The following is a 19614-nucleotide window of genomic DNA, read 5'->3' as shown; positions in this document are numbered from 1 at the left end:
AAGGCAGGGTCTTATTTTACAGCCCTCCTAAGAAAAAAAGTCTTCCAAAGCTGAAACCTCTAAAAATGCTGCCACTGGAATTTTAACTGGCACAAACCATGCTCAGCATGCTCCTCCAGTCTGGCTGGAGTTCACTGCCACCTTGTCAAATACCAAATTGACTGTAAAATTGCCCTAAATGTTTATAAATGGAGCTCAAAATTTGGGACGTGTATTTATTGCTGTCTCTCTCTGAGCCTCACCATTGTTTGTGACCCTTGTAAAGCCTGTTTGCTAGCTGGCAGCTGCAAAAAACACATCTAGAGACCCACACAGCATGTTTTCAAGTGGTGTATCCCAGCTCAGATCAGGCTAGATCAAAAAGGCTGTGTCAAAAAATCTCAGGACTAATATTTAAATAAAAACAAAAAAACCAAACCAGCACCCCAACAACCTCCTTACGGACAGAATCTTTTGTATGGTACATGGGCCTGATTCTCAGAAGTGGTGGATATGCTCAAGGGGAGTTGTGAGAAATCATTTAATACACTAGGTTTACCCACGAGGATGTGAAGCTCATTTGCATGAAAGCAGCACTATGCATTTATTCACTGTTGAACTGTGTTATTAAGTGAGTATTAGTTGTCAAAAATTATTATTAAAACACTGCAATCCAGCTCATTCCTTGTAATATTACACACATGTGACAAGAAATAAGGTTACATGTATTCTTTCCAGATGTTTATAACTACACCACTCTCACTGTAGTATCTCAATGCCTCCCACCAAGTTAAAAAGAAATTAATCAATGGCAATGGCCTTAATTTTTTCCCTACTTCCTTCTGATGGAGTCTGGGGTACTCTCTCCCTCCCCCATTTCCTTCTTCTCTTCTCCTCCAAATTCCTTTTCTCTTTTTCCTCCAGCTTGTCTTCACCTCCTTTTGTTCCTCCTCTTGCTTCTCCCTCCTTTGCTAATTCTAGTTGTGTCTGTGAAAAAGCCAGGCCAAAAGAGTGAGTGTACAAAGACCCTGAGACCTGTGGTCATACAGATATCCTCCTGTATGAATGCAAAGTCTTGGACCTGTTGTCAGACAAGCCTGGTCTCGCACGGTCATGAGATTCTCACTGAAGTTGATAACTTCATAGTGTCTCACAATTACTCCCAAAAGGCATCATGTATCCTTTCAGAGAGACGTGGGCAGACAGTCTTGTGGGAGTCCACAAGGGAATATTCTGAATGTGGAGTTACCTGGCTCTGATCTCTGGGACAACATGACCAACATCAGCTGTTTCTAGGCCCTGCATTGTGCAACTCATTGCTAACCAGTTGAGCTTATGGACCTTGAGTTGGTTGCTCGCTGTTTTGAGACAGCACACAACTGGTATCTTCAGCTCAGTCCTATTCACTCTCTTCTATGGATCAACTGCTCCCTTGGCGCTATTTTCTGATATGGTATTGCCTTCCTACAGAGTTCCACGACAGGCATGAACAATTGTTACTTATTGTCATGGCTGCCAGGAAAAGTTTGGTCTCCAGAAGTGGTATATTTCTTCAGAGAGTAATCAGTGAAGAGATACAAGATACAGTGTTGTACATGTACACTCATGAATGGGGGTATTAGATTGCAAAAGCAAACAGCAGCTTATAAGTCACAGAGGCAGCACTACTTCCAGGACTCCATCAAAACAGCTTGTCCCTCAATAAGTTAAAATATTTTACTTTGTAACTATTCCGAAATTAACTGAGCTGGGGCATTATTAATGAGTAATAGTCCTCAGCACTGTACTAACGTTACAGACCTAAAAGTAAACCAAAGAACTGAGTTGCTTTCCTTGAACTCTGCAATTTACAGAATGAATATAAATGTGTTTATAACAATTATATGGAGGTCTGCATGTAATGCACAATTAGCACAGTAACAACAAACTTGTAAGTATTTATTTCTTCAGTACCCACCCCCATGTTTGTCATCTGACTGTGCATAATGATTAGTCTCAAGAATAGACTAGAATTTAGTTTATATAACACCTCTCATACTCTAAATATCCCGAAGAGTTACAAAAAGCATTGAGCTAGATACTGATAGCACAGCGATCATGGGTCTCCTCTTGTTCAGGTTGAAATCAATGGCAAAGGACACACTGAGTTCAGTCATGAAGAAGCAGCCCTTGACAGCAAATGAAACAGCCATTATGTACGCTGCAATAGCTCACTTGCAGCCTTGGACAACAGAAGTTAGCTCCTAGCGGAATGCTAGCCAGGACATCAGGGTGATCCTCCAGTCTCTTCACAAAGGTGCCATTGGATCTTTAACTTACAACTAAAGAATAATTTCTGCCAAAGATGACAGAACTATCTCCAGTTTAATGCTACCCCAAGATTGCCACCCTTGCTGCAAACTCCCCTTTCTCAGCACATCACACTAGGGGGCTTAAACTCAAAATCTCCTGGACTAGAAGAGAGAGTAACCAGGTAAGCCAAAGATGGTGGCATAAAATATTGTTCCTTGTTTTAAAATACCATAGTAATGGCCCCTAACACTGCAGTAGCAATGCTGTCAGCTGTAGTATTTTGGACCATTGCTGTACAATACTACAGTATATATTAATAAAGGTTATGTAAATCCTAGCATTGATTGTTAGGAACTGCAACATTGCCTATTAAGCATGTGTGCAATAATATTAACAAATTATGGATAAAACCCTGGGCTCACTGAAATCTATTGCAAAACTCCCAATGGCTTCAACGAGGATAGGACTTCACTCTATGCATGTGCTGAAGTTACACCTCAACTTTTAACTCTCAGGACTAGAGAAGCCAAGTAGGAGAAGCTATGCTGATTTGACTCTTATTCAATACAATTTAAGCACCTATTCAGGAGAAGCAGCTACTGAACATGTACAGTGTAAGTACATTACAAAACAGAAATAAACTGAGCGCATTTTGTTATAGATGAGCAAAATATCAAATATAACTGCTTTATGTAGTGACAATCAAATACATATATGTAACTATATATATAAATTTGTATATATTTATATAAATAAATACAGATAGAAAGATAAGAGAGTTCTAGGTCTTTAGATATCTATATCTATTCAGATATCAAGAAAGAGGGAGTTAGAGAAATCTCTCTCTGACTATTTATATCTATCCATCCGGCCTCAAAATGTCCTCTCATCTCACGCGAAAAGAGAACAACAGAATGTAAACAACATGTGTTCTTACCAGTATTCCCTTGAGTTCCTTCACTGCACTATCAGAGGCTTTTGGTTCTTCCGGCTGTAATTAAACAAAACAGACACATCATGAAATCTGATTCTGCAAATACTGACTGTGCAAGATGTGTGTGCTTGTTTGGTATGGTATTTTAGGACAAACACCACACGAATCTGCAATGGGTTTGTTGGCAAGGCCTATGTAAATTTATTAACTCACCACCCCTCAAAGTGGGACATTTAAAATTGCTAGTATTTCCGAAAATATTCCATGCTTGGAAAGATATTAACTAGGAATTAAGGAGAAAATTAAATAACTTGAATTGTAGCGAGTATACTTTAGTAAATTTGAATATTAACATTTTAGCATAAAAACATTAAATAAAAATGAATGCAACAGAAGCAGGGAGTTCAAATAAAGTCCCCTTTTTACTACTGCTCTCCTTGATTCCCTACTTTTAGTGGCGTCCCCACCTCTCCCACACCACTAGAGGCAGGACAGATGTGGAAGGGAACTGGGGAGGGGCAGCCTTCTTTCCCATCTCAGAATCCTCCTCCCATTGGGGTGGGGAGAAGGGAACACGGGAATTTAGAGACAGCTTCTGTGAATGGCAACAAAGGGGGAGTCTTCTTGCTCCACCCTCTGCCCCATACTGTTCATATTAAGACAGACTATTGCTTTTGTCAAACCAGTGCCACATCATCATAGAACCTTCCCTCTACAGCCACTTGCAATGTCCCCACCCTTTTCCAGGCTGTCTCATGATGCCCTGGCAACAACGTTGGGTGCCATTATGGGAGTGGATGGTGCTCAGCACCGTGCAGGATTGGGCCCAGTGCACTCATTGGAAGATGCAGGTTCCCTGCTTTTCTTAGGATCAGGCCTGCTGGGAAGCAGCAGTACAATGGCAGCTTTCATTCAGACACAGCAGAACAAAATCAGCAGTTAGGGTCTATTAACTGAGTAGATCTACCCCTTGAAATATTTCTGAGTGTTAGGGTTTGGTTCTTCAATTTTTTTTTACAATAAATATTCATAAGGTTCTCTAGGATACTAATTTCTGCTCTTTTCCTTTCAAGGTGCATAAATCTGACTACCTTAATTATTTTAACCCCCTTAGCCAAACGACACATTTTAATGAATGTGAATCCCTTTGTGTCATTATATTAGTGTGTGCAAGGGACGGGTGACCGTGAAAACGAGTTAGTTACAGTTAACAAATACTGCCCCTGCCTACCCACCCTGCAGGGAGAAAAATGGAACAACAGATCCAACTGCTATCCAGCTGCACTCTATCTTGCTTGCACTTATTGCCTGAGGTATTAAGGTTCATCTACAGTATTTCAGCCCAAGTGTCTTTAGTTCCCTTGAAGTCAACAGAAGTTAGAGGGCAGTCAGCCAGTGCTGAATGAAGGCAATGCAGGGCCCCAGGCACACCTCTACATACAAGTCTGGCAGAGGGCTCACTATACTGTAACTCTCATCAGCCCTGACATCACCTCGGTTGTCACTGTGACTCTGGCAGACCAGGTGCCAGCTCATGCCAAAGCCCCTAGGTCTCAGTGAACACTGCCAATTGCATAGCTGGAAACCAGTCTGGCTCACCTGTGTATTAGCATTATTAAAACAGATAAGTTTATAAGGACGTGTTTAGACTTTATGCAATGCTCATAGGATACTGCATGTATTGATCTCACTTATAACATCTGTACCCCATGGTATAAAGTTATATTGAGTGTTCGCATTATACATCTCCGTAACTGGGTAACTAACCAAAGAAGAAAGGAACATTAATTAATGTAAAGTGCTGGTCCCCCACACAAGAAGCCCCACTGAAACCAAATGAGCCATTGTGAAATAAAGACTTTGCTGATTGCTCCATACACACCGTGAAGAGGAGACAGGGGCAAATACTTGTCCCATGAGTTTGAACTCTGGGGGCAGGAAATAAAAATCCCTGACCAGAAGGAACTGTATCACTATGCTGCTTGGAATTTGGAGATGGAAAGGGAGCCCCAAGCTGCTATGCTTGGGTTATCTCTAATGGACATAGAAAGCTTGCATATTGCAGCAGCTTCTATGATGTTCTGGAACCTAAAACTGTAACTCATTATGTTTACCTGCTTTAACCTTGTAAATAACTCATATCTTTTTTTCTTTGTTAATAAATCTTTAGTTAGTTTATTATAGGATTGGCTACAAGCGTTGTCTTTGGTGCGAGGTCTAAGATGCAATTGACTTGGGGTAAGTGACTGGTCCTTTGGGACTGGTAGTAACCTGAATATTGTGATTTTTGGTGTAAGGGACCATCTATCACAAAGGCAAGTTTGCTTGGGTGGCAAGATAGACCAGAGTACCCAAGGGGACTTTCTGTGACTGCATTGTTAGGCTGCTATAGTGCTTGAAGAATTAACACTTGTTACTTGGTTGGTGAAATCTACGTATAGGACTCACTACCAATTTGGGATTTTTGTCTTGTTTCTTGACAGTCTGCCCTGAGGTTGACTCCAGACAGCTTGACAGTCATAATATGTATCCAAAAGATATCTTGTAAGGTATCATATGTAAACTGGTGATGTGCTGGTCAGGAATACATTGCATGAGATATGTATGAATTATGGGCAAAGAGTTATGTATGTATGCTGGGAATATGTTCTTAAAATGTGTTTTAGAGGCAATGCATAAATCATGCCGGCCCTAGAAAAAGGGCTGTGGATTTACCTGTCTCACTGGCTTGATTACAGGCAGAAGATTATGAAAGTATATTTACATAGAAGGTAAACAAAGGAATCAAGCTAATAAGCCGCAGAGGAAACAGCTTATAAACACTCTGGGGCACAGAGTCTAAACTCCCAGCAAGCCTTCCTAGCTCTTGAGGCAGGAAAATATAAAGAGGAGCAAACAGACATTTTAGTTATCCACCTCATAGGGGACAAAGGGGACATCCCCTTCTGAGTCTATGAATGTTGGATCCTCTGACCTGGAGGGCTGGAGATGCTGGTAACCTGATGTGACTAAGAAAACTGCTTAGGCAAAAAGAACAGGAGTCCTTGTGGCACCTTAGAGACTAACAAATTTATTTGTTATGCATCCGAAGAAGTGGGCTGTAACCCACAAAAGCTTATGCTGAAATAAATTTGTTAGTCTCTAAGGTGTCACAAGGACTCCTGTTCTTTTTGAGGATACAGACTAACACAGCTGCTACTTTGAAACCTGTCATTATGCTTAGGCAAAGATTGTAACTTGCTAAGATTAAGATTTAGCCACTAGAAAGTGTGTTTTGTTTGTAACCATACCTGTCTCTTCTTTCTCTTGCTAAGTATCACTTAAATCTCTGTTCTCTGTTAATAAATGTATTCTTTGTTTTACTATTAACCATCTGAGTGCTGTTATATTGAAGTAAAGAGTCCTCAGCTAGCCTAACAGGCTAGTGTGTGCACTGTGTCTTTGGAGGCAGCAAACTTGACTGTGAGCATCCAGTGAGAGGGACAGGACACTGTAAAGACAGGTCTCTGGGGACCTGCGGAACTGACGTTCACCGATTGTTACCAGCAAGGCAAGTATTAGCCTGGCAGCGTATCAAGGGGTTTGTTTGTGAGGCCGGCAGAGTGGCATGGCACGGAACTGACACACAGTCTAAGCTCAAACAAAGCTCTCCCTTGTTGAGGCAGAGGGGTAACATAGTGGCTTATAGTTCTGGGTGCCCTGAGGAAAGTGTCACAGGGTCCCTCAAACCCCACAAAGGGGCAGCAGGACTGCAGCCAAGCAGGGGGCTTGATTTGCATTGGCGATGGATATGGGCTCAGACAGCTTCCTTTGAGGCTCTAACAGCTCCTGTGCCCTCAGACATCACTGTATTGGTTACACCTAGCTCATGCTTCCATTTTTTTCTTTACAACATGAAGACTAGAAATATAATTTCTTTTCATGAAAGCTGGAATTCTGATGTCACCAGAAGACTCTCCGAGCTAAGGCTGTAGTAATAACCTGAAGGATCTGTGCCTTTACCTTAATGAACACTCTGAGGTCTGATCATCCTGCAAACACTTATGGTCACGAAGACCTTCTCACATTAGTAGTCCCACTGCGTTCCAAGTTACTCGTTTGTGTAAGCGCAGAACTGTCAACCCAATTATTCAAAAATCACGAGTAAGGTCTTAAAAAAAAAAAATAAAAAAAAAATTGAGAGATCTTTTTAAAATGTTTGGCTTAAAAATTCTGAGGCATCTTGGATGCATTGTATTTGTTATCTAGTTTCTGAGCTTCTCCGTTTCATTTGGGATTATATTTTCAAGCTCACCTCCATAAGGACCACAAGGATTAGAAATGTACTTTCTAAAAAATACCAAAACAAAACATCAGTCTCTCACGTAATCACATGACTCCAGGAGCTGTAGCTTTATGAAAAAACACCAAGAATCACATGAACTGTGACAAAAATCAAAAGAGCTGGCAAGACTCTCAGCATTTCTAGGATCAAACTCTTTCACGGTAGTGAAAAAGTTTTACTTTTTGACACAGGGCTAACTTTTCATTTATTTTCTTAAGATAATTGCTACTTTAATCAAGAGAAGATTTACTTAGCTTAAATATAAACATTTGAAAACCACTATCCCATTATTTTACTTTTGCGTATAGGCTATTTCAAGCATTTATGCAGACATTAAACTCTTTGCTGCAGACAGGTTCACAGATTACTGCTGTGTCTTGCATAAGGGGAAAGAAAAGAAATACTGATGAGATGGAAAGTACACTAGTCTGTGTTGTTTAAGGATCAAGTCTTTTGGAACATTTCCTTTACATAACCCAATCACATTCCTTTTCAGATTGTTATTTTTGTTCAGTTTCCTCACTGTTACATTTGCTTAGGATTTCTAAAAGAGTAGCCTCTATTGTACTGTTAGGCTTGAGAAGGTGCTCTCTTTTAGTTTCAATCTGTATCAAGACAAATGCACCCAAGACCTTTCTGGATACTTCAAATACCAAAAAGACATTGTGAATTTGGAGAAAGTTCAAGGAGGATCAACAAAAATGATTTAAGGGCTGGAGGAATAACATGAAGACAAAAATAGTGCAATATTTATAGATGGACTACATGATGACTAAGGCCTCTATATTCAAAAGTGACTCATGATTTTCAGTGCTCAATTCAGGAACCTAGAAACTGAGGCACACAAAAATCACTAGTCACTTTTGAAAACTCAGGCTTGAGTGTGTACATGTGTACACCCGGGCATAGAGGGAGGCACAGCAAGTGATAACAACATTTGAAGACTATCGGAAGTGGGGCGGAGGGAGATCATAAACTTGAGGTCTGTTAGACTGACTTCCTAAGGAATTGAGCCATTGCTTGAGTCATTTAAAATTGCACTAGACAAAACTCTGGAGAACAAACTGTCAGAGAAAATCTTACACTGGCAGGGAGATGAATGAAATGACAAAGCAGCCATTCCATCTCTAATTTCTGTGATTCAATAATAGCTCTTTCAGATTTACCTTTTAAAATTACATCTTGTTTTGGAATCACTGCCTTATTTTTGTACCTTCTCTCAATTATTTTCTCCTCCTTCAATTTTTTAGGCTGACTGGTTTATAGTCCAACAGTTAAACCCACTACTTTACCTTATTCTGGTCAAACAACAAGCAAAGTAAAAGAAAAAAAAATTGTGCTCTGATAAATGTATTATGGTACATTTCATTTGTTTTCAGCACACATTACAGTACCAGGCTAATATTGTTCTAACTTCCCCCAGTGTAAGACTAAACACACAAAGAAACCAATGTTTAAGTATTCCAAACCTTGGACTTAGGTCTGCTTGACTGATTAACTGGCCTTAGGTGAACTCCCTTTTTAATTCTATCCATCATTTCTTCAACTGCTTGTCTCTTCAGGTCTCTTACTTCTTCCCCTGTTCATAAGGTATAGATAGTGTCAAGTTAAAGATACAAGATACACCGCTACCTCGATATAATGCCACCCGACCTAACACAAATTCGGATATAATGCAGTAAAGCAGTGCTCCGGGGGGGGGGGGGGGGGGGGGGGGGCGGCGCTGCACACTCCAGTGGATCAAAGCAAGTTCGATATAACATGGTTTCACCTATAACGCGGTAAGATTTTTTGGCTCCCACGAACAGCGTTATATCGAGGTAGAGGTGTATTAGGAAGAAACAAAGAAAACACTCATTTTAAAGGGATACATTATAAAAATAAGTAACATTCACCACATGCTGCGAGTTATAAATATAGTTAGTAATTTAGTCACGAAAATCAATGATCAAGCAACGATTAACGTGCAATGCAGATAGCTGTATAACTGAAAAAATTCCTCATGTCAGCGAGAGCAGGTGGAATATATACACACTATATAGAATACAAACTTGCATCCTTCCTCAGTTTGGCGGTATTATTAATGTAAATGAGAATTAAATTTAAACATAAGCCTTTTTTTAAACTCAAATCTTAGCTGTTCATGGGGTTTTCAAACAGGACCTCCTCTGTCCCAGCCCTTAGCTCCCCTTACCCCAGAGAGGCACCCCTTACATCACTTTAAGGTATGTCCAGATGGAGATAACATGATCCACATGCTAACAGAAGTCAGAAGAATCTACTTTGTATCTTTTTACAGAGTTGTAGCACCTGGATTTAGGGTGACTCAGGAACCTCACAATCATATGCAGGATCCTATGGACAGTTCCTGAGTTGCTGTACATTGTTACCGCCCCACTGCCTTCAACTGAACTATGACCGTTTACACAAGTTGATGATCTGGCCCTCAACCTTTCCATCCTGTTACCGTCAGATCATTAGTATTTATTATTTGTATGATCATAGCACCTAAGAGCCTCAGTCATGGGCCAGGACCCATGGTTCTAGGTGCTGTACCAACAGAAGAAAAAGATAGTGCAGTATATAAATTCAGATCTGGAACCGGGGGCTGATCCTGAACAGTTGGAGATGCAGGTCTTCAGACCCCAAGAAATTAGCAACCCTGGTTAAATCGGGAGGTCAGATTCTGCTCTCACTTAAAACACTGTAAATGGAAACAATCCCATTGGCTTCATTAGAGTTGGTCAAAATGGTCAAGTCAATGATGCTTACAGATGAGGCAGTATCAAGGCCCCAATTCAGCAAGGTACTTAAACACATGTTTAACTTTAAGCAATGGGGCTACTCAATGTGCTAGAAGTTACAGGTGTGCTTAAAATCTTGTGAATCCATGCCCAAAAGTCTTAAAAGAAAAAAAAGTAGAACTAAACAACGTGGCATTGATATAAAAATGAAAAACCTCAATACCACCAAGGGATCTGGCTTCCAAGAGACCCAACAGCAGACCTGGCTCAGACCTGTGAAATGTTCAAGTAAAACTGAAAGTCCTACCTGATAAAGGTGAGCTTTTCATACTAACATATCGATGCACTAGAAGACATGACTAAAACCATGTAATAACTGCACCATACAAAAAAGGCCAACTAATAAAGAGAGACAGATGGAGAAATACGGTCAACACTATTAAAATCTGCTGTAGTGCCTAATATAACAGGAATTTTAAGTAGACCCTCTCTCCTGGTAACACTGAAGATCCACAGAAGGGCCGTTCCTGTACTGTATATCAATTTAATGCCAGGTTTTAATTTCCCAAACAGTCTGTTTCAAATGTAAAAGCTTAATTGGCTGTGAGGAATAGGAACCACTCGTAAGTCCTTAACAAGGGTCAAAAGAAGCCTGAAGTTAGATATAGTAACCAGAGTGAGAGAGACCTTTTTTATTCTTTTTTATGAGCACTCAGCCATTAAAGGAAGAAGCAATTTATGTGTGATTGAAGAAAGATCAGAACTGTTAAAAAGTTTACTAATAAATAATGGAAGAATGGGGTGTACTATTCACAGTATTTCCTGCAATCACAGCTGGTAACAATCAATGAAAAGGTATAATCAAAGCATCTAAAATGCTTGAAGTTAAAAAAATCATGATAAATGAAGACAACATAGGTCTAGCATTATTGAACAGTTACTGGAAAAGAAGATTAGCTCTTTATAAGATATACAGCTACAAGGTAATTTCTCTACTACGGTAGTATCTGGACCGAGATCACCAATCTCATTTTTCACGGGCTGGTAAACAGCTAACATCCATACACTTCCTGTGTGACCTTGGCCAAATCACTTAAAGGCTCTGTTCCTCGGTTACCCCATCTGTAAAACGGGAAGAATAATACTTCCTTTTTCCCCACTCTGTCTTGTCTATTTAGGCCACACAAGCAGTAACGATCCCGCAAATAATTATCTATGTGCTTTCTTTATGTGCACAAGGATTAATGGGACTACTCACCTGCATAAAATTAAGTTTGGGTGTAACTGTTTACAGGACTGGGGCCTTATAATGTATGTTCTTCAAGGCAGACACAATCTCTTACTATGTATATGCACAGCACCTAGCACATTTGGTCCTCCATGTGCTACTATCCTATTACTACGAACAGATAGTAACAATTATTAGTCTTTACTAACCTGTTTTGCATTAAAACTGGTGCCAGAGGTGAATGCTTCCAAAATGGGTGGGTTGTTGAAAACTACCTTTTAATTTTTTTAATTTCACACAAATATTGTTTGAATTTTCTAACAAGTGATCCACACGGCTTGAAATAGGATGAGCCATACCTGATTCTTGCTGAGGAGCTCTTTCTTTTTTGCTCACAGTGCTGCTAAGATGAGACCTCTTACGAATCATGGACATAAGGGACCTTTTCAGGACAATTAAAATGAAGATAGTCACACTGCTTTCTCTTATGAGCAACATCTGTACTTTTAGCATTGACCCTGAACATATGTCATATATTGCAAAAGGAGCCAGCATTGAACGCTTGCTTCACTGATTTATAATTCTCCTATTTACAAAAGAGGCGTTAATCATTTCCATGAAGAGACAGAGGTGAAGCACCCCTACAAATACAAAGATATTATTTACTTTTCTTGTATTGTTGTCGGGCATCATGCAAAACACTTAAGATCTGAGTATTAAAAGGTAACATGGCATTGTGACACGTAACAAATTAAAGCCCTCCCGCACAACAACAAAAAATGACGGATTGCACATATTAATGTCAAGCATTATTCTCCAGAGGACATTGCTAGAGGGTGATCATATCACTCCCTCATTTTTCAATGAATATTTGTTGGCCTACGTTTACCAGATCAAAAGAAAAAGCAGAGCCTATGTGTTGTGTTCAAAATAAATAAATAAAAAACCTCACCATGATATGCACTGTGAAATAGATACCTTCAGGCTAAGTATGCCCCCAGAATGTAGGGGTTATTTTTAAAATAAAGGTTTACAAAACTTATGACCAACAGAAGTGTTTAATTCAATGGATTAGAAAAAACATAAAACATTCCTTTGTAGTGTTTGCAAAACAAGCACTTCACCATTATGCTAACACATGAAAACCTAAAAGTGAAAAACCAGAAACTGATCAGAAACAAAATGTGAAACTGACCAGTCTATATTCATTGTCTAAGTTGAAAGAGAAATGCGAAAAGGAAACAGCCACCCTATACAATTCAGAGAAAATTCTCTCTTTAATACTCTTTCAGTTTTAATTTCAGTTATTAGTAACACAGAGGGAATTTTGCTTTTAAAATCGTGTCTTTGAACTTGGCAATGTACCCTTTTATCAAAAACACTGTAGAGATGTTTACACTTCTACATAATCTTCTATGGCTAAAGTTTATCTGTCTATTCCTCATATACTACAAGAACATATCCCAAGAATACTTCAGAATAACATTTTTTTCCAATCAAGGAGACTGCCGTACAAAGAAATACAATTTCATTAAATAATATTGATTCCTTATTAAGGTAAAATAATTTACATCTGGTTCATGTCAAGTTTTGAAATACCCATTTATCTTTCAATACTCGTAAGTTGATGATGAATATTCTACTAATATTTACATTATTATTGCTGTCTTTCTTTGAACTACCTGTCATGGCAGCTGTAGCGTGTGTGTATGTATGTATCATTTAATATAATTAAAAATAAACTTCTGAAAAAACCCCACTTACTGCCCCATTAGTCATTACAGATTTTTTTTTCTGGCAATCTGTGCTGTTACATAATATGCAAGTTCTTTTGGTTCTACAGACAGTACTCCAGAGATGATACACTTAGGAATGATTGCAGTCTATTTCATCTTGTTTAATTGTTCATAGCCTTGAAAAATAATCTCTTTATGTCACAATTTAGCTACTTCCAATGTTAGGACACACTTCAGTGTTTCTCTCATCATCAATTCCAAGGTCTAGGCTTGAAATTTTCTATACCATCTCAAATAATTACACCTTATTGAAAAGAAAAGAACTGAACTAAAGATTCAGAAACCTGTCCTAAAATAATGATGTATTTAACTCCTAATTTTTAAAGCAATCCATAAAATATAGCCTGAAAATGTAGCTGTGTATGACATTTACTCCGCACTCCCGAAATTCCTTCATCTGAGCGTCAGATCACATGTAAAAGTTACTCTGCGTTAGCTACTTTTGGCACCCTGATTACCTATGGAATTTGTCTTTCAAGAGGTGCAGTTTTGTTTGTGACATGGGAGGAATTTACATACTAATCATTCTATTCAAATGTGTATATAACTGTAGTGGAAGTGAATAAAGTGGTTGGATTGTGTAAAATAATTAAGCAAGTCACATGAGCTAATGAAAGGTAAAAGCAGGAAGAGTCCAAATATGGGTGTTCAGAAATATATTTTACAGAATCAGCTAAACAATGACAGAACAGGGTTGAATTTTCATTGCTAATCATTGGAATTTTTGTACATTATTCCAATAACTTAACAAGATTTGCATGTTACATCTAGTGCAGTATGACAGAAAATTTCATTTTTAAACAATCTATTAACACAAAAAGCAAAGGCCAAGATTTTCAAAAATGTGTCTGAAGTATGACTTCACTGGCAGATGGCAAGTGCTCCGCAGTTTTGGAAAATCAAGCCACTTAGGTGTCTAATTGTAGGCATCTAGACTGAGATTTTCACAGGTGAGTTGAGCAAGCCAGCAAAGCACAGGAGCACATACTTAACTTTAAGCATGTGAATAGTCTTAATGTAGGACTCTTCAAGCTCTTAAAGATCATGCAGTTCAGTGCTTTGCTGGATTTGGTGCCTCACCTGTCAGTAAATTTCAGTGGGATTTGGGTGTCACTATGAAAATCTTGTCCAATCTGTTGGATGCTTAGAAGGCTGATTATCCTACCTAAAACCTGGGATCCCACAGATTTAGCTATTTCCATCATCCACACTGGATGGAGAGGCAGACGTACCAAACCCAGCCCTTTTGCTTGCAGAGGGTACCCCAACAGCAGTGATTCAGATAAGCACTTCTCTAGGTCACATATAACTACAGCTATCAGATAACAGGAAGAACAACCTTCCAAATTCAGATCAAAGAGGTATCCCTCCTTCCCCAAAAATCACGGTCTAAACAGGCCACTGAACTTGAGTACTTCTTGGAGGACGAACACTAATTGGGACTGGTCAATGTGTCTAGCTTGTCAGCCAAATATGGGAGACAAGATGTCCAGCCGGTTGAGAGGAAGAAAAGAAGTCCAGAACAGCTAAAGAAAGTTGGTTTATCACTGCTCAGTCTGCTTGAGTTCAAAACTGCTCAGCCTACACCACTGCCTAAGGAAAAACAGTTTCCAAATATCTTGACTTACAGCACTTACCGAATTGGATTGGGAGGAGGGGGAGGAAGCGGAGGTGGCGGTGGGGGCGGAGGTGGCGGTGCTGGATTCTCTGACCTGTGTATTCGTTTCTGGAGTTCATCAACTGCATGAGAGCAACAGAAAAGCAGAATGAGTTCTCAGGAAAAGCGTTTCCCCATCTGCTACTGGATGATTTGAAACCAGAGTCCTAAACAGAAGTTCTGCCTGTAAAGAAAGCCACCAATTCATTCAAAAGCAAAATGGCAGTACTTCTCAATGGCTGATGTGCTATCACACTGGGTCAGTGGTAGTTTTTGCACTCATCTTCACCAAGAACACTGATCTAGCTGCATACAATTTCTACAATCAAGGCAACTTCTGAGAATTGAATGCCTAGCTGCATAATATTAAACTCTTCATACACAATGATTGGAGCCTTGAGGAGAAACCAGAGTGACTGCTACATTTCCTAGTTGTGAAAGGGACATCACATCAACTGGAAATCTAGTCAATTTAAAAAAAAAAAATCATTTCAGTTTCTACTCTTTACCATGCGTCGCTTTGATAATTTTTTTCAGGTTTACAGTCATGTTCTTTAAAACATGTTTTTTTTGTTCTGTTGCTATGTGAGAGATCTACACAATCAATGGGGGAAGCTACCCCAGTACAAAGGGGAAACAGTGAAAAAATATATTTTTCTCTAATGTCATTTAGTTACAGGAAATCTTAGCAGCTGTTTCTAAGTATAGAGGGAATTTCAGACAGATGGATGGGGTGGGACTTCCAAAGTGGATCTTCAATTCCTATTAATTACATTTTAATTTAAATTCCTCACGTGGCTTTAAAAACCTATCTGAGATTCTTATGTAGATAGTGCCCTTTTTAATAATAAAATATGTAAATGGGAAAAGGAGTACGGTGAATGCACATTCAAATCTACTTTGTGCTTTATGTAAATGAGTGATGTGAAGTTTAAATAATCTCCGTATAGTCATTCGTAAAGAACCTACTATCATACAGAACAGCACCTGAATATCTTTACTGAAAATCATATGCAATATTCACCACATCAAACAACACTAAAGACTATTCAAATGACTTCAACAGGACTACTCATGTATCTCCAGGTAAGCCTGGGCTTGAGCCTCTGATTCAGGAAAGCATTTTGGCCGGAACAGGGATGGATTTCAGCATGTTTTAAGGGCTTTTTTTAATCGGAGCTTGACTTATGGGTTCCCCATAGAATCATAGCAATATAAAGGACTGGAAAGGACCTCAAGAAGTCATCAAATCCAGACTCCTACTCCATGGCAGGACCAAGTATATCTAGACCATGCCTGACAGGTGTTTGTCCAACTGTTCCTAAAATTCTCCAATGACGGGGATTCCACAACATCCCTTTGAAGCTTATTCCAGTGCTTAACTACCCTTACATATACCCTTTTCCTAATATCTAACCTAAATTTCCCTTTCTGACAATTAAGCCCATTACTTCTTGTTCTATCTTCAGTGGATATGGAGAACAATTGATCACCGTCTGTGACGCTGCACTCCATATGATTTTATACAAATATGCTAATCACAGAATCATAGAATATCAGGGTTGGAAGGGACCTCAGGAGGTCATCTAGTCCAACCCCCTGCTCAAAGCAGGACCTAATCCCAACTAAATCATCCTGCCAGGGCTTTGTCAAGCCTGACCTTAAAAACCTCCAAGGAAGGAGATTCCACCACCTTCCTAGGTAACCCATTCCAGTGCTTCACCACACTCTTAGTGATAAAGTTTTTCCTAATATCCAACCCTAAACCTCCCCCACTGCAACTTGAGACCATTACTCCTTGTTCTGTCATCTGGTACCACTGAGAACAGTCTAGATCCATCCTCTTTGGAACCCCCTTTCAGGTAGTTGAAAGCAGCTATCAAATCCCCGCTCATTCTTCTCTTCTGCAGACTAAACAATCCCAGTTCCCTCAGCCTCTCCTCATAACTCATGTGCTCCAGCCCCCTAATCATTTTTGTTGCCCTCCGCTGGACTCTTTCCAATTTTTCCACATCCTTCTTGTAGTGTGGGGCCCAAAACTGGACACAGTAACTCCAGGTGGGGCCTCACCAATGTCGAATAGAGGGGAATGATCACGTCCCTCGATCTGCTGGCAATGCCCCTACTTATACAGCCCAAAATGCCATTAGCCTTCTTGGCAAGAGGGGCACACTGTTGACTCATATCCAGCTTCTCGTCCACTGTAACCCCTAGGTCCTTTTCTGCAAAACTGCTGCCTAGCCACTCGGTCCCTAGTCTGTAACAGTGAATGGGATTCTTCCATCCTAAGTGCAGGACTCTGCACTTGTCCTTGTTGAACCTCATCAGGTTTCTTTTGGCACAATCCTCTAATTTGTCTAGGTCCCTCTGTATCCTATCCCTACCCTCCAGCGTATCTACCACTCCTCCCAGTTTAGTGTCATCTGCAAACTTGCTGAGAGTGCAGTCCGTGCCATCCTCCAGATCATTAATGAAGATATTGAACAAAACCGGCCCCAGGACCGACCCTTAGGGCACTCCACTTGAACCGGCTGCCAACTAGACATGGAGCCGTTGATCACTACCCGTTGAGCCCGACAATCTAGCCAGCTTTCTATCCACCTTATAGTCCATGTGATGAGTGTGAATATAATGTAACTGGAACATGCTTCATGACAAAGGTCTCTTGTAAGGTATCATTACAAAGCTTATAATCTACTGAGTGTGGTCATCCTATTTGTAAAAATGTTTTGTTCTTGTATCCGATACTAGAAATATGAAATAACTCTGAAGTCCTATTGTAATTATGTAAAGTGTGGGCCATTAATGGTGGTTTGGAATCTTGATGGCTCAAACTAGGAGTCATCAACTAGGACAATTGGTTGTAAATGGGTCTGTTTTTATTTGCAAGCCTTCCTGTGAGTCAGGCCAGGAAGAATGAAGGCTTGGAGTCTCACAGGACAGGTGACCATGTCACCTGGTACTGGAATCCATCTTAAACCTCATGCTTTTCCATGTAGAAGGAGGGGTGCGGACCCAGAGACACAAAAGATTCCCACCTTGTGCCAAAGCTATAAAAGGGGGTGGAACAGAACAAAGGGGGCTGCCAGTCATGAGAAATCCCCTAGTTACCACTTGAGCTGGAACTAACAAGGATTGTACCGGGGAAAGGATTGGGCCCAGACTAAAAGGAGTCTAGTCTGTGAAAGAAGCTTATTGGAACATCTCTGAGAGTGAGATTTACCTGTATTCAGTTTCTTAACTGTATTAGGCTTAGACTTGCGTGTTTTGTTTTATTTTGCTTAGTAACTTACTTTGTTCTATCTGTTATTACTTGGAACCACTTAAATCCTACTTTTTATACTTAATAAAGTCATGTTTTGCTTATTAAATAACCCAGAGTAAATGATTAATACCTGGGGGAGCAAACTGCTGTGCATATCTCTCTATCAGTGTTATACAGGGCGGACAATTTATGAGTTTACCCTGTATAAACTTTATATAGAGTAAAACGGATTTATTTGGGGTTTGGATCCCATTGAGAGCTGGGTGCTAGAGACAGGAGCACTTGCTAAGTCGTTTTCAGTTAAGTCTGCAGCTTTGGGGGCATGGTTCAGACCCTTGGTCTGTGCTGCAGCAGATTAGCATATCTGGCTCAACAAGACAGGGTTCTGGAGGCCCAAACTGGCAGAGAAAATGGGCTCAGAGGTAGACTCCGCACGTCAGTGACAGTCTCAAGGGGGTCTCTGTGACCGAACCCATCACACCATCCTCTTTATAATAGCCCTTAACATATTTGCAGACTTATCAGTCCTCCTCCCACCCAGTCTTCTTTTCTCAAGACTAAACAGGCTCACGTTTTTTTAACCTTTCCTCATAGGTCAAGTTTTATAAACTTTTTATCATTTTTGTTGCTCTCCTCTGGACTCTCTCCAATTTGGCCACCTCTTTCCTAAAGTGTGGCATGCAGACCTGGACATGGTACTCCAGCTGAGGCTCACCTGTGCTGAGTAGAGCAGGACAATTATCTCCCATGTCTTATATACGACATTCCTGCTAATATGCTCCAGAATAACAATACCATTTTTCACAGCTGCAGCATATTGTTGACTGATATAAAATTTGTGATCCACCATAACGCCCAGATCCTTGTCAGCAATAATACCACCTGGCCAGTTATTCCCCATTTTGTATTTTGGCATTTGATTTTTCCTTCCTAAGTGAAGTTCTTTGCAGTTGTATTTATTGAATTTTATCTTGTTAACTTCAGACCAATTCTCCAATTTATCAAGGTCTTTTTAAATTCTTATCCTGTCCTTTAACATGCTTGCTACCCCCTCCAGCTTGGTGTCATCTGAACATTTTATAAGCACACTATCCACCTCATTATTCAAGTCATTAATGAAAATCTTGAAAAATACCAAATCCAGGACTGATCCCTGAGAAACTCCACTAGATACATCCTCCCAGTTTGGCAGTGAACCATTGATAACTACTCTGAGTAGGGTCTTTCAAAAAGTTTTACACTCACCTTATAATAATTTTATCTAGACTACACCTCCCTAGTTTGCTTATGAAAATGCCATCACAGACTTTGTTAGAAGCCTTACTACAATCAAGATATATCACATCTACTGCTTCCCCCCTACTCACTAGGCCAGTAACTCTGTCAAAGAAAGAA

At 39.9% G+C, this 19614-nt stretch overlaps 1 protein-coding gene across 1 annotated transcript in view; it reads right to left on the bottom strand.

Annotated features, from left to right (window-relative positions):
- SHTN1 (shootin 1) overlaps positions 1-19614 on the bottom strand; it is a 91678-nt gene that overhangs the window by 10707 nt on the left and 61357 nt on the right. The window contains exons 11-14 of the mRNA XM_034777327.1: positions 14935-15037; positions 11861-11943; positions 8999-9108; positions 3209-3262 (exon numbers count right to left, since the gene is read on the bottom strand). Coding sequence (XP_034633218.1) covers positions 3209-3262; positions 8999-9108; positions 11861-11943; positions 14935-15037 — 350 coding nt within the window. The remainder of the gene's footprint in view (positions 1-3208; positions 3263-8998; positions 9109-11860; positions 11944-14934; positions 15038-19614) is intronic.

The sequence above is a fragment of the Trachemys scripta genome, chromosome 7 (assembly GCF_013100865.1).
Source record: "Trachemys scripta elegans isolate TJP31775 chromosome 7, CAS_Tse_1.0, whole genome shotgun sequence".
Taxonomy (NCBI): domain Eukaryota; kingdom Metazoa; phylum Chordata; order Testudines; family Emydidae; genus Trachemys; species Trachemys scripta.
Note: the sequence above shows the minus strand (reverse complement) of the source record. Positions and strands in the feature narration are given on the sequence as shown.